The sequence below is a fragment of the Euprymna scolopes genome, chromosome 15, assembly GCF_053919585.1.
Source record: "Euprymna scolopes isolate OS-2025 chromosome 15, ASM5391958v1, whole genome shotgun sequence".
NCBI lineage: Eukaryota > Metazoa > Mollusca > Cephalopoda > Sepiida > Sepiolidae > Euprymna > Euprymna scolopes.
In genome coordinates this window covers 116,615,462-116,630,738 of record NC_136496.1, presented here as the reverse complement: position 1 = coordinate 116,630,738, position 15,277 = coordinate 116,615,462, and the positions used below count along the sequence as shown (strand labels likewise).

The window sequence follows — 15,277 nt, the reverse complement described above, 5'->3', positions numbered from 1 at the left end:
GTGCCTATTTTCTGATACTAAAAACGATTCCTTAAATTATCATTTTTTTTTTTTTAATTTAATTTTGTTTTAAAAATTTTCCACTGCTGGTAGTGATGATAAAATAATACATTTTTATTGATTTAAACTTCCAGTAAAACTAAAATCTCTAAATCACCCCCTCACAAAGTTTTTTTTTTTTTTTTTAACGTTTGAAGAAAATATATGCAGATTTAACGTGTTTTTTTTTTTTTTTTGTAATCGGGACAAAATAACTATTTTATAGTTAAATATGTTGATATTTATAAAGAATTGAAATCGGAAAAATATTAGAATTGTCCTATTTCTAATTATATATATATAGTCTATTTATTATACAAACATTATTGGTTACATATGTGCATACATGTTTCAGTGAAATTCCAATTCAGGATATATTGAGCACTTTTTAATAATCACGCGAGTTTCATTCGATTTACATCTCTGAAGCAAATCGATACAACCGTTTTTTTTTTTAATATTTATTATTTTATATATATATATATATATATATATTAATGATGGGACGATTCCAATATTTTTTTTATTTATTGGGAAAAATATTGAAATCATCCCATCACTAATCTGTGTGTGTATATATATATATATTAGTCATAGGATGATTCCAATATTTTTCCCTGATTCTGTTCTAAATTTTTAATTCCGATTCTTTAAGAATCTCTAAATATTTAATTGTAGATTTTTTTTTTTAAAGGATTACTGTTAAAACTTTTGCGATATGTACACATTTTTGTAAAAGTAAACCGGGAGAGGGAGTGATCTAGAAGTTTGAGTTCTACTAAGTCTAAAATCAATAAATATTTATCAACTTTTTTGTACCAGCAATTAAAAAACTTTGTTTTAAACATGAACAAAGAAACAAAATACAAAAGAATAGTTTTGGGTATCAGAAAGTGGTATAAATTTTTCCGATACTGATTCTGATACCAATTCTATTAATTGTCCCAACACCAATATATCTGTGTGTCTGTGAGATAGAGAGAAATATCTTTTTTTTTTTTTTTTCACACATGAAGAAAGTCTATATATCTGTAAAAGTGAACATGTCTGTGTGTCTGTGTACATTTCCCTACGCAATAACTCTGTCAATTTTTAGTCTACAGACTCGAAATTTTATATACAGGGTACTGAGATTTGGGAAAATTGATGTGATCGAGGTTCGGCCAGAAATTTGGCTGTTAAGGGGTCAAATTTCAACAATTTAACCTTTGAGAACTCTACCAAACTCCTCCAACAATTTTGGGTCTTAACACCTGACATTTTAGATATTGGTTCTTAGACATGCATCTAACTTAATAACTTGATTTGAGCCCAAAACAATAAATGTTAAGGGGCCATAATAGGGGGCAAAGTTAAAAAAATTACCTTTTTTTTTTTTTTTTTTGCTTAGCATTCGTCTCCAAACACCCAAGCAACGCCGGGCACCCATGGCTAGTATATAATATATTGAAAAGTCATACAGATAGAATAAATTAAAAAAAAATCTTTTGCAGAAAAATATTTTTAGTCATCTTTATAAGCTGTACCAGCAGAAGCATTTTTACTTTCAATTTATTTTTGGTTTATTTATTTATTTTTTTTATTCCAAAATATTTTTTTTAAACAAAGGGAAATAACTATGTATTGACAAATACATAGCTACATCCCTTTTTAAGATGGCATTTGTATGAAAATAGTTCAGACCCAGGGAAAGTATTTTGTGGAGAGAAATTTAATTGAATTACATTTTGTTGTTCTTAAGAACATGCTGCAGCAAAAGAACTGACAAAATCAAATAATTTAAAGAATGACAAAAATTGAGAGAGAATTAGACTGACTTTACTTTATATATCTATAAAAGTGAGAATGTGCTTTGAGGACACTTATCAACCTATATACTCAACAAATTTTTTATCTACAGACTTGAAATTTGGTATATAGGGTATTCAGATATGTGAAAACTAATCTGTTTTCATCTGGAAAAAAAGGGTTGCTAACGAGTCAAAATTTATAAAAAATGTTTAGCAGGAGTCATCAGATTTTTTTTTTTTTTTTTTTTTGCAACTGTTTTACGAATTTGCATGTGTAAATCATTCACATGACAGATTACTTATGTGAAGAATAAGTAGTTTGAAAACACTTTTTATAGATTGTGTCATGCTGGTTTAATGGATATCGTACTTGACTCACTGTCTTTAGGTTTTGGTTTCAATCTCAGCTCGAGTTATTTTTTCTTATTTTAGAAGTGAACAGTTAAGAGAAAACAATACTCACATGCACATATCTCAGTTTCTGTATCAATCAAAATATAATATTTATTGGTATTTTCTGACTGGGCAACGCTGGGCAGCTTGCTAGTGTGTGTGTGTATGTATATGTATGTATATATATATATATATATATATATATATATATATATATATTGTGTAGCCGCACTGATGAGCTGTGAAACAACAAAACAGTACTGTATGTGGATGACTAAATAAATATATATATATATATTACTGGAAGGAATATGCATTGCTGCTTGTGATTGAATGAAAAATCTTGTTTTCTCCTGCAACATCCCAGAACTTCATATTTTTTTCTTATTACTTATAATAGTAATAGCAATGACTTCCTTAGGCTAGTTAGTAAAATATTTTGTAAATAAAATCATTTTTTTTTTAATATGCTGAGGTAAAAGAAATGTGTCCTTTTATTTGTTGCCTATTGTAGGGTGCCTCAAATCTATTTGATCCCCCCTCTCCCAAATCTCATGAAAATTTACCTTGCTTTTATCAGTTACTAATAGGGATACCTAGTGTTGCCCAAAGTTCTAAAATAGAATAGATGTTAAAAGTGTATGTAACATCTGGTTTGTATTACAATCCACAGAAGTACGAAAAAGTTGTGTAAAAATAAATATATAACAAATAATTGTTCTCAAAGACAAGTTACTTTTCTACCTAACTAGATGTTTTTAGTGTTTTTATTTAATGTAAAATGTTTATTCGGTTTGAAAAATAATATTGTGCGCTGCCAGAGAACAAGAAAAAAAATGGACACAATGTTTCTCTACATTTTTGAAGTCTTAATAATCACTTCAAAAAATGAAATAAAACAAAATAATAGTAGTACCCCACCCAATAAATGTCACCATGACAGGTGATGAAAGATTCCCTATTTTAATAGCTTCTTTTCTCAAATTACTTGCTTTTAGAATTTCCTCCCTGCTCCTTGTCTCCTTGACCATACTAAAATGCGGAAATTTTATTTATTTATTTTTTTATTACATTTTCACCCCAAACAAGGCAAATTGCCACTTTGGTGTAGGGGGCTACTATCAGGGGCAGCAACTACTGGGGCACTATGTTGGGATTTGGGCAGCAAGATGTCGGTTCACGTTACACTTGAACTTCTGCATGTTAGTACAGTTAGGGAAGCAGGAACCTGGAATGGAATTCCAGAGTCTAGCGGTTCTGGGGAAGAAACTACTGGAGTAGAAAGATCTTTTACATCAAGGGATCTCTACTGTATGGGGGTGGGATTTAGCTGTCTGTCGGGTTTGTCGAGGGTGTTTACGTCGTGGGGGCACAAGTGTTTGCAGTTCGTCAGAGCATTCACCATTAAAATACTTGTAGAACAGGCAGAGGGATGCAATGTTTCGTCGATGGGACAGAGGCTGAAGCTTAGATGCCAGTTCAGGGCCTATCAGATTGGCGACTCTCTTTTGAACCTTGTCTAGGAGCGAGAGACTAATAGCAGATGCACTAGCCCAAATGTGACAACAATACTCCATACATGGGCGAATGGTGGCCTTATAGAGGTACAGGATACTTTCAGGTGTCAGTAGTTGTCTAGCATGGTAGAGAGAGCCTACCTTTTTCGCAGTGGCCCTGGCAATGTTTTCAATATAATTGTTCCAACTCATGTTTACTGTGAACGTTAGGCCAAGCAGTTTGAAAGATGTACTCTCAGACAGGGAGTCACTGACCATTGCTATTGGTGGCAGAGAAGGTTTCTTGTAATTATTGAAGGAAACCAGTTTAGTCTTGGCAGCATTGAATGTGACCATCCATTTAAATTTAACGTGAACAAACGCCTTTTTCCTAGTCTCCTTACCTAGGTTATATAAATGTGACCCCTATTACTGTGGCCCCTATTACTGTGGCCCCTTATGTTTCTGTATGAATATTCCTTGTTTGAAGTGACAGTAGTAAAAGAAATTTAAAAAATATTAAAACTATTATAGTGTGTGTGTGTATCGTTTTTAAATTCCCGAACTGTTTCATGGTAAACAACTGATGATCTCTTTAAGAACATTAGTAAAATTGTTTGTTCATGTAAGTAAAATTATTCAGCGATACGGGAGATTACTTGACTTACTGAAAAAATAACTTTTTGATGAAGGACATTTTTTTTTTTTTTTGTAGTTTAAAGGTTTTAAAGAAACTTCCAAAACACATATATTAGAGGATAAAATTCTTAACTTAAATGTGATTAAATGAAGTAGTCATATATATATATATATATATATATATATATATATATATATATATATATATATATATATATATATATAATTCTCCAAGTTCCGAATATCAAGTTTTCTCAGTCGGTCATTGTTTCATATTGTGACTAACAAATGAACAGGAACGGCAGAGCATATATACTCTCAAAGTTAAGAATTTTATCCTTATATATATATATATATCCTTATATATATATATATATATATATATATATATATATATATATATAAGGATAAAATTCTTAACTTTGAGAGTTTTTAATTTTTGATTTCTATTAAATGTTTTTGCTTTTAAAGTATTTTTTTGAGGGAAGTCACTTAAGACAAAGCATAAAGCCAATTGATGTGAGGAGCTAAGAAGAATGAAAGATGAGCCAAGCAAAGATAAGAAATGCCTATTGTATATGCGATATTAGTCAAAGATAAACTAATTTGCATATTGATTACAAAAATACATTTTTTAATTAACTATTATTTGTTATTATATTTTTTTACTTCAATGATTGTTTTTATTTTGATATAGAAATAGTTCTTTTTAGCGATACTGTTTTATTTCTTAGACAAGTTAGAATTTGTGTTCAGAATGTTCATTTAGATAGACTAACTTGATTTTAGCAAGTTGCAATCTATTTCTAAATTGCAAATGGTAAATTTCTTTTTCTTTTCTTTACGGTCCTATTGAAAAGATCAATAATTTGGAACCATAATTACCGAAATGTTAATGTTTATCTGTATATACATAAATACTAGCAAAGAGACCCGACGTTGCCTGTGATTCAATAAGGATCAACAAATGTTTTACCTCCCATATTTTATTGTCATTGAAATCTGTGAAATCGGCTGTTTTTCAATCAAATCGAATGATTGCTATCTTTATCTGGGGACACATCACAGTTCACCGAGAGGAAGTTTCACATTCCTTTCTGCGCTGAATTGTTCCATAATACACTGCACTGTAGAGAACCTATTTTTATAAAATTATTTGTATATATATATAATGACTAGAATCAAAGTTTAAAATGCAAAAGTCAGGTACTATGCTTCACTTGTGCTCTAAGCAGAAACATTAATCTTGTACGTACCTCTGTCATATCAAAGAACCTACTGTTGATTTTATATGCCTGGCCTTGAAGAAACACTGTCATAGCTACCGGTCAAAAGGCCCTATTTCAAATTAATTAAACTTTACACCATCTTTTTATATACAGCTTATGTATGTGCGAAATTAGTCACAAGGTTAACTAATTTGCATATTAGTTTTGAAAAGGTACATTTTATTAATTAACTATTGTTTGTTATTGTTTTTTTTTTTTTTAATTCAATCATTGTTTTGGCTTTAATATAATGAATATATCTATTTTTCAATATTGTTTTATTTCCTAGTCAAATCATTTGATTTTCAAAAGGTTGAGACAAAGCTACCCACCCAACCATTATCTTCCTTGCAGACTGATTTCTTCTTTTTTACCTTTCTTTATGGTCACATTAAAAAGATAAATTTGTATTGAAACTCCCAAAATGCCAATGCTTATCTATCCAAAATAAAATAAAATTTTTTTTCTCATTATTGTGTTTACAACAAAGTTATTCATGAAATGTTTATTTTAAATTATTTAAAATGTTCCAACGTCAACAAGTTCTTGATGAGACGTCCGTCCTCTTTAATCTAATTTCCCATATCCCTGACAAATCTGCTTAGCAACAAAATCCCCCCCCTCTTCACTGTTGAGGTCCCTAAATGCTAGAAGGCTTTCTACTCTAGCTGTTCAAGAGAAGAAACTATTAAACTTTGGAATTCCCTTCCTGCTACCTGCTTCCCTGACTGTACGTATATGCAGAAGTTTAAATGTAACGTAAACCAACATCTTGTTAATCTTTCCTAGGAATGGTCCCAAATAGTAGCCCCTTATGTCCAAGTGGCGATATACCTTTTTAGGGGTGAATGTGAAAAAAAAAAAAAAAAAAATTACCAAATTTCCACTTAACGATTACTACGATATTGTTTCATTGATTATCATACACTCGTTAACCCTTATCCTCGAGTGGCCCCCGGGCCATGATAAGCGGTGACTTCTTTGTAAAAAAAAAAAAAAAAAAAAAAAAAAAAAATTCAAGAATTTCAATTAGCGAACTTACTTTCTGGAAAGATAGTGAGCCAACAAAGTTGTAAATAAATATGCAATTTCGGCAACCTCTTAACTCTCGCTCCCCCCTATCTTGTCCTTTAGTTCTCACAGTCAATGATGTTTCTGACAAAGAAAGAAGAATTACTGTTTTCTATATGTGGAGATATTCACTCCTCTCATAAGGTTTATCATTCATTAACCCTTATTTGTGAGAATCTTTAACCTTGATAAGCAGTTACCCATTAGTATAAAAATAAAAAAAAAAAAAAAAAAATATAAAGTCCTATGGATTTCATTAACTTCAGAGTCTGGCGACTCAACCATAAGGCTGCTGTTTTAGCACAGGCAGCTGACCTTCGAATACGAGAAAAAAGATAACAAACGCTGAAACGTAGGTAAGAATACCAATTACAATTCCGATCACATTGAAGATCAACGCCTTTTTGGCCTGTTTCTTCGCCGTCTCAACATCCCCCAATTGCCAGGCATAGTTAGATTTTTCTGAAAAAGAAAAAATATGAAGAAATAAATAATTGTAACAGTATTGTTTCATATACAAGGTTCCTTCAATAAGTTTCTTTACTTTTTTTGTACAAACATTTCAAATTGTCATAGACTCTTGAAAATTCACTATACTATTGCTATACATCATATGACTGACCAATTTTTATGATTTCAGGTTCAAATGAACAGCTACAGCAGCAATTGGAATACACCCTACTAAAGTCTGATTGTCACAACTGACGAATTAAAAAAAAATGCAATCTGAACATGAGGGCACTTTAGAAGAACAATAAAATTCTGTTTTAAACTTGGAAACAATTCCATAGAAACGTATGGAATGCTTCAGACTGCTTTTGAACCATCTTGCATGAATCGAGCATAAATTTTTGAATGGCATAAGAGATTCAAGGAAGGCAGGGAGTATGTGAGTGATGATAAGAGGTGTGGGAAGAGAAAGGAAGTCAGAACACCAGAGTTGATTGGCCAAATAAAGAATTTCATGGATAAGGACTGTCATGTGTCTATAAAGATACTAAGTGCACAGTTTGATGTCAGTGTGGGAACTGTACACACAATTATTCGCGAGGAACTGAAGATGCGGAAGATTTGCATGAAGTTTGCCCCAAGGTTGTTCAGAGAAAATCAATTCTTTTCACAGACTATTTAACCAAGATGGGCATCAAAACAGTTCCTCACCCTCCCTATTGTCCAGACCTTGCTCCCTGTGACTTTTGGTTATTCCCTAAGCTCAAGGAGAACCTTAGAGGCTATCGTCATGAGACAATTGAGATGAAAGAGGCTGTGACAAGGATTGTTGACGTGCTCATACAAGAGGACTTCCATGCGACGTTCCAGAATTTGTTGGAATGGTACAACAAGTGCATTGCAGCCGGAGGAGATTACTTCAAAGAGGACTAGAGTTTTATGTGTGTACTATTAATAAAAATGCCTATGCAAAAAAAATATGGCACCTGGTACATACAAGGTAATTGGAAAGTAACTTCCTATTATTAGGTTGGTGCAAAAATGTTTTTTGTATCTTTCAACTTCAAAAGATCATAACTCATTTCATAATAAACTTTATTAATCGAAATAAAAACATTAGAATGGACACATTTCTTCAAACGAGAAACAAGTTTATTTATTCCATTAGCAGAGAAATCCGGAGTTCTGGAAGCGATGAAGTCATTGAAGGCCAATTTGGCATCATCTCGGCTTTTGAAGCATTTTTTTGCACAGGAAGTTGTTGAGATGCTTGAAAACTATTACAGAACAAGAAGAATATATCAACACATTTGATATGAAGATTTGATAATAGTTCCTGTTGCAATATATGCAAGTGAAACTTGAACATTTAGTTTTTTTTAATGGAAAGTTATGTGGTTGGCTGCTAAGGATAAGGAATTTATTTTGGTAAAGTTGCATCTGAATAGTGAACAAGAAAAAAGAATTCTATTTGATAATTTTCCATATTTTTTGATTGGTCTGATACGTTAGAATATCAAATAGTTTTCCTGTGATTTTATTTTGAACCGTCACCATTTTCCATGGATCTCCAGAATTATATAGATATCAATTTTTATTCAAAGAAAAACTGGAACATAACAAAAATGATTCAGTAGGCTGGCTTTTTGTAACAGACGCTGTAGTAGCAGCAGCAGCTCATAAATATATGCAAATGACCAAGCCGGCTGAGTGAAGTGTTGTCACAGCAGAGATAAAAGGCCACACATGTTTGGCAGAGTAGTGTTTGGAAAAGCATATGTTCGAGATGTGGGTGACGTCACAGCATAGACAAAAAGTCACACATAGCTGGTGAAGTAAAAATAAATTGTTTAAATATTTAGAAAAATGTGTTGTTGGAAATACTAGATATAAAGGTTTTTGTAAAAAAAAGAAAGTAAATCAAACTTTTTTCGGTCCTTGTTTAATGTTACATTTTGTCGATAAAAGAATGCTGTATTCTGGGAGTTCCATTCTAGTCGACCACTTGCAGTGAAACAGTAAATACAGGATAACATTTTAGCAAGAGGCAATCATAATTGATTTGAATTGTCTTTTTAGTGGTGAAATCTAAATTAAAAAAAAAAAGAAGCTATTTTCGACAAGAAATGAAGGGGTTTTAATTATGGCTCAAATGTATGGAACCAAAGTGAACACTGGGGTTTTTGAAGTCGTGCGAATGCTGTCAGTTCATTTTTTTTCTTATTAGATTACAAGTGCATAGACATGTCTATGTGTATTAATCTTACTTCACGCATACACATGAATTATTAAACAAAACAATAACAGAATAATAACTAAAGATTTCGTATGACAACAAGGAAAGAGAAGTGATCTGCTGTGATTTCGTAGCAGAGCACAGTTCCAAATCTTCATGCTTTCAATAGTCTCCCAAAAACATTCAATGGCTGACTTACTTCATACCTGGACCATCATCATGTCTTTCTTTAAATAATCTCCACTTTCTGTATTCAAGGGAAGTAATTCGTCTGCCATTTTACATTAACAATCTCCCTCTCTTAACTCTCTACACTATGCTATAGATGTTTTTAATCGTCTTAAAGTATTTTGGAGCGTGTTTCGATTCATGCAAAATGAAATGTGGCCATTCAAAATAATTAAAAAAACCAAAACAGGAAAACTATTCATATTTGATATATTTACATATCAGACAGAACTCTTTGTGTACACCAAAAATTGCAGAAAATTATCGAGTAGAATTTTCATTAAAAAAAAAAATTATTTTTACTTTATGTAGTCCGAGCGATTTTACAGATTTCAGTGAGAATAAAAATATAGGAGTGTGAAATATTCATGGATCATCATTCAGTCCCGGACAACGTCAGGCCTCTTTGCTAGTAAAAAAAATAACATTATTTTACAATGCTGCCGAGACTAAACTAGTTTCATTCAATAATTACAAGAAACCCTCTCTACCACCTATAGCAATGGCCAACGACTCTTTATCTGAGAGTACATCTTTCAAACTCCTTGGCCTAACGTTCACAGGAAACATGAGTTGGAACAATTACATTGAAGGCATTGCCAGGGCCGCTGCAAGAAAGGTGGGCTCTCTCTACCGTGCTAGACAACTACTAACACCCGAAAGTATCCTGTACCTCTATAAGGCCACCATTCGCCCATGTATGGAGTATTGTTGTCACATTTGGGCTGGTGCATCTGCTACTAGTCTCTCGCTCCTAGACAAGGTTCAAAAGAGAGTCGCCAATCTGATAGGCCCTCAACTAGCATCTAAGCTTCAGCCTCTGTCCCATCGACGAAACGTTGCATCCCTCTGCCTATTCTACAAGTATTTTAATGGTGAATGCTCTGACGAACTGCAGACACTTGTGCCCCCACGACGTAAACACCCTCGACAAACCCGACAGGCTGCTAAATCTCACCCCCACACTGTAGAGATCCCTAGATGTAAAAGATCTTTTTACTCCAATAGTTTCTTCCCCAGAACCGCTAGACTCTAGAATTCCATTCCTGGTCCCTGCTTCCCCAACAGTACTGACGTGCAGAAGTTCAAGTGTAACGTGAACCGACATCTTGCTGCCCAAATCCCTACATAGTACCCCAGTAGTTGTTGCCCCTGATAGTAGCCCCCTACACTAAAGTGACAATTTGCCTTGTTTGGGGTGAAAATGTAATAAAAAGGAAGATATATAGTCAATGAACTCCAAAGTCCAAGATCACATAGCATGTTTATATTAAAAAATGGAAGATAATCTTGAATGATGTGGTAGCTTAGAAATGCATAATGGAAATATGAGTAAAAAAAAACAAAAAAAAAACTAATGTAATCTAATAAGATATAAAAAAAAAAATGATTGACTTCTTAAATTCTGATGTGTTCTCTTCAATGCCAAACGCTTGATGCCCTCTTCTCCCGAATTTTTGTTCTCCTTAATGTAGCTAATTCATCCATATGCAAATTAATGCATTTCAAACCACAGAATCTATATATTAATACTGTAGTAGATTTAACGTACATATGTCTGTCACGGTTTCCAGATTATAAATTATTCCACCAGGAGATTCTATTTATTTAAAAGGAGGATCGGAAGTGATAACATACTACAAACATTAAATTAGTATATAGATATGATAATTTTATGTCCATACTATGTGATCACGTTCTATCCTCCTTTTTATTAAATAGGATCTCCCGATCACCGAAGACACAATGTAAAAAAAAAAAAAAATGTCGTTTTTGGGCCATACGTGAAACTAAAATATACTTTCTTGATCTTCTGACTAGGATCCAAGGGTAGTATCTGTTCTGTTTATAAATGCTATAATATGGGGTTTCCGTTTGCTCTGGCAATCCATACAATGGTAATATGTCACAGACTCCTACAAGAATATTGGAGAGAAACCATAATAACCAGATATATTCTGACACTACATTAAGCAGATTATTTAGATAAATACTTTTACAGTTTTAACAAAAGGGCTACAATAATATCGCCGGGTCTCCATTTATGCTGAATGTTTACAGAATGCTCAGCAGCATATTACATATGAAAGATGCCACTGTGGAATTTCCATAAGTTCTGTTAGTTTTATTTATTACTAAAACTAGTGTGGGGGAGGGCGCCCGGCTTTTCTCGGTCATAAAACATGCTTAAATATGATATTTTAATTTGTCCATTGTTGGTTTGTTTGTTGGGTTTGTTTTACGGCATATCAACCCTTTTTGAGTTATTTAATGCTGAATTCAAAGATTTTGAAGAAAATTTTTTAATAGAATATATTTGTTGTTTTCAAGTCGGTTTCTATTTAACCCATAGTTGGGACCCTAACAGGTACTACCACTCCGGGTCAGAGTAGTCCTGGGAGAAATGGTAATTAAAGGGTGGCTCCACACTCCCCAAAGCCCGCAAGCTGGGGCCTCACCACTGGATATAGTTTAAGGTCATATCCAGAACCTTAATTTGTCCAGATTTTGTATGTATTATTATAGTCATGATTTCAAAAGTAAAGTTCAAAATAGACTTCGTAGCTTCGTAGATGTCCTTTTTTCTTCCCTGCAACTTCTTTCTAACAGAAGAGATGTAGCGAGCTTGTCTTTGCTTTATCGTTATTTTCATGGAAAGTGCTCGACTGAGCTTCAATCTATGGTCCCCCCTCGCCAAACTTTCACAAGAAACACTTGTCTAGCTGAAAACACTATTAATACTTTCCCCCACTCTTTATCTGTGCCTAAACCTAAACGTAGATTCGATGAACAAAGCTTCTTTCTTAGAAGTGCATGTCTGTGGAACTGTCTTCCGTTTTCCAGCTTTCCAGCTGACTACAATATGGTTGTCTTCAAGTCCAATGTAAACAAGTTCTTGATAAGCCATTCTCCTTAAGTTAACAAATTTACGGAATTTCCATTACTGAAAATTACTATATTGTCCAATTGACTACTGTACACTCTTTAACCCTTATCCTTGAGTGGCCCCTGGGCCTTGATAAGTGGTGATGCCTATGTATGCATAAATAAAAAAAAAAGTATTTGAGTACCATCCAAACCGAAAGCAAAACTAACATTCAAAAGCTGATGACGTTACCACTGTTCCAACGTGACACACATATGAAATGAAAAATAAACTAAGATGAATGTACAAAATGTCTTACGATTTTTTCACTTTTGACCTTTTTTTACCCTTAAAAAATATTTTAACCGGTTAAAGATCCATAAAAGAACAGTCCATAAAAAATCCAATCATTTGAGCCCCTAGCGCTTTTCTCTGCGACTTTTAATTTCAGAAGACATAGTTTGAAAATATGGAGACAGACAGACGGACATAGTGAGTTTTATAAATTAGATTCTACTTGATAATTTTCCATAATGTTTGAAGTACACAAATAGTTTTGTCTGCCATATAAGCATATCAGGTAGTTTTCGTGTGATTTAAAAAAAATTTTTATATAAAGTTTTCATTTTAGTTCGTTATTTGGCTCATTTATTATTGGTCAGTTTTCCATTTTCATTACAATTTTTACCATTTGCATTATTTCATTGCTTTATTGTTTTACTCATCATTTCAACAGTGTTTGAAAGATAAAATTTATAATTTATATTAAAAAAAAAACTTCATTTTCAGCGTTCTGACGAAATGGAAGTTTTAAGAAATTTGTTTTCTTATTCTACTGATCTGTTCAGTGTTCTAAATCGGTTCCAAATTATTTCCAACAAAATAATTTCCTTGGTAAATGCTAATTATCTCCCTTAGATCAATCCCAAATCAAAATCGGTTTTTAATGAAATTCCATATTTCGATTTATGATTTTCGCTCTAATAACAAACAAACAAAAAACAAAAACAAATCACACATGGTTTTCTTAAATTTCCACTTTTAATTTTCATTTCATAACGATATTAAAAAAACGTCATACTATTTCTTCTAACATTTCCCCATAAGCTGCATGCTTCCAACCATCAATTTAACATCCCAGTGGATTTACCGTGTATGAAGAGAAAAAAATTATTAAAAAAAAAAAAAAAAATTCGATTAACAAGAACCCAGTCGAATCGAAAGTTTGCTTGATATTTTAAGATACATTAATGTTTACGAAAAAAACCCAAAACAAACAAAAACAAACAAAAAAAAAAACGAAAAGGCACATATCGGTTTTGGCTTTCTTCAATTTCAAATTTGAATATTTAAGTTTATAATGATATTTAAAAAAAGTGTCACCTTATTTCTTATAGAAATGTTTTTGACTAACTTCCCAACTATGTTTCCTTTAAAATAATTTATGTCACTAATAGTAATTATGACCAAACTAGCACGAAGCCCCGACGCTGCCCGGGATTGAATTAGTACCAATGACTGTTCCACACTTCCAATACTTTTATTGGCATTGAAATCGTTGAAGTCACCCATTCTTCAATCAAATAGATCGATTGCCTACTCTAGTCAGGAGACCCATTGCGATGCACTGGAAGGAAGCTTCATATGCCTCCCTGCAATGATTTAGTCTTGAATACATTGTAGTCTACATTGCATTGTAGAGGAACTACTATTGATTTTATATATTGTCTTGAATTAAAGTTTAAAATGCAAAAGTCAAGTATCATGGTTCAATTATGCTCTAAACAGAAATATTCATTTCGGACGTACTCCTGTCTTATCAAAGAACTTACTGTTGATATTATAAGCCAGGCCCTTCTGCTTTTGCGGTGATAAAACTGTTCAAATACACTTGTGGTGTTAAACTATCAGATTGTTAACTTTTGGTCAAAATCAGACCGTACCTTCTTGAATCATATTTTTTCGGTTATTGATTTTTCGTTACTCATCAGAGGCATTCCGATACAAAACCTATCTAGGAACACTGCTAAAAACATAATGTACATTTGTGTGAAATTTCCAAAAGATCGGCCCAGTTGTTCCCAAGTCCATAGGGAACTCTCTCTCTCACAACACACACACACACACACACACACACACACACACACACACACACACACACACACACAAAGTGACTTTAATATATGAGTAGAAATAGATTTACTTACGCCCAAAATGGTAACCAAGGAATCCGAATATGAAGTTACATCCAAGAATAACAAAGCAAGAGAAATTCACAAAATCTTTAGGTTTTTTAACTCGTTGATTTTCTGTCACGACAACCGTGGCTGATGAACTGTCGACGCTTGATTGGTTGTTACCCTTATAGTAAACATAGTCCTGATTGCTGACGTGTTGGGAAATGCTAGGAATTTTTGTGTGGATTTCTTCATGACTTATAATTGGTACTGGTTCTTCGTCGTGGAGCCGCTCCATCAGGGATTTCAAAACTGCAAAAAAGAGACAAAAAAATTTTGATACCTATCTTTTTTTTTTTTTTTTTAAATTTTCTTATCAGTTTGTTCAATCTGGAGATGGGGCATCCTACCAGATGCCAAACATTCATCTACTATCTTATATATTCCAACCGAGAGATCTTTTTAAGATTCTGACTAGCCCTTTAAGTGCAATTGTTTGAATCTCTCTTGCACTTGGTTCACCAGGTATATTTACCAGGTAGTTTTTGACATTCTTTTTCATGGGTCCAGTTGCTCCTATAAGTACTGGAATGATAGAGATCTTCCTAAGATTCCAGTTTCTTT

The 15,277-nt window shown here is 32.9% G+C and overlaps 1 protein-coding gene across 4 annotated transcripts in view; it reads right to left on the bottom strand.

The window, feature by feature from the left end:
• Positions 1-515: 515 nt before the first annotated feature.
• Positions 516-15,277, bottom strand: part of LOC145294081 (uncharacterized) — an 89,436-nt gene continuing 74,674 nt past the window's right edge. For all 4 annotated transcript variants that reach the window (XM_080141140.1, XM_080141139.1, XM_080141141.1 and 1 more), the window contains exons 2-3: positions 14,684-14,965; positions 516-7,158 (exon numbers count right to left, since the gene is read on the bottom strand). In XM_080141140.1, the coding sequence (XP_079997266.1) occupies positions 6,974-7,158; positions 14,684-14,951 (453 nt within the window). In that variant the 5' untranslated portion in view covers positions 14,952-14,965 and the 3' untranslated portion in view covers positions 516-6,973. The remainder of the gene's footprint in view (positions 7,159-14,683; positions 14,966-15,277) is intronic.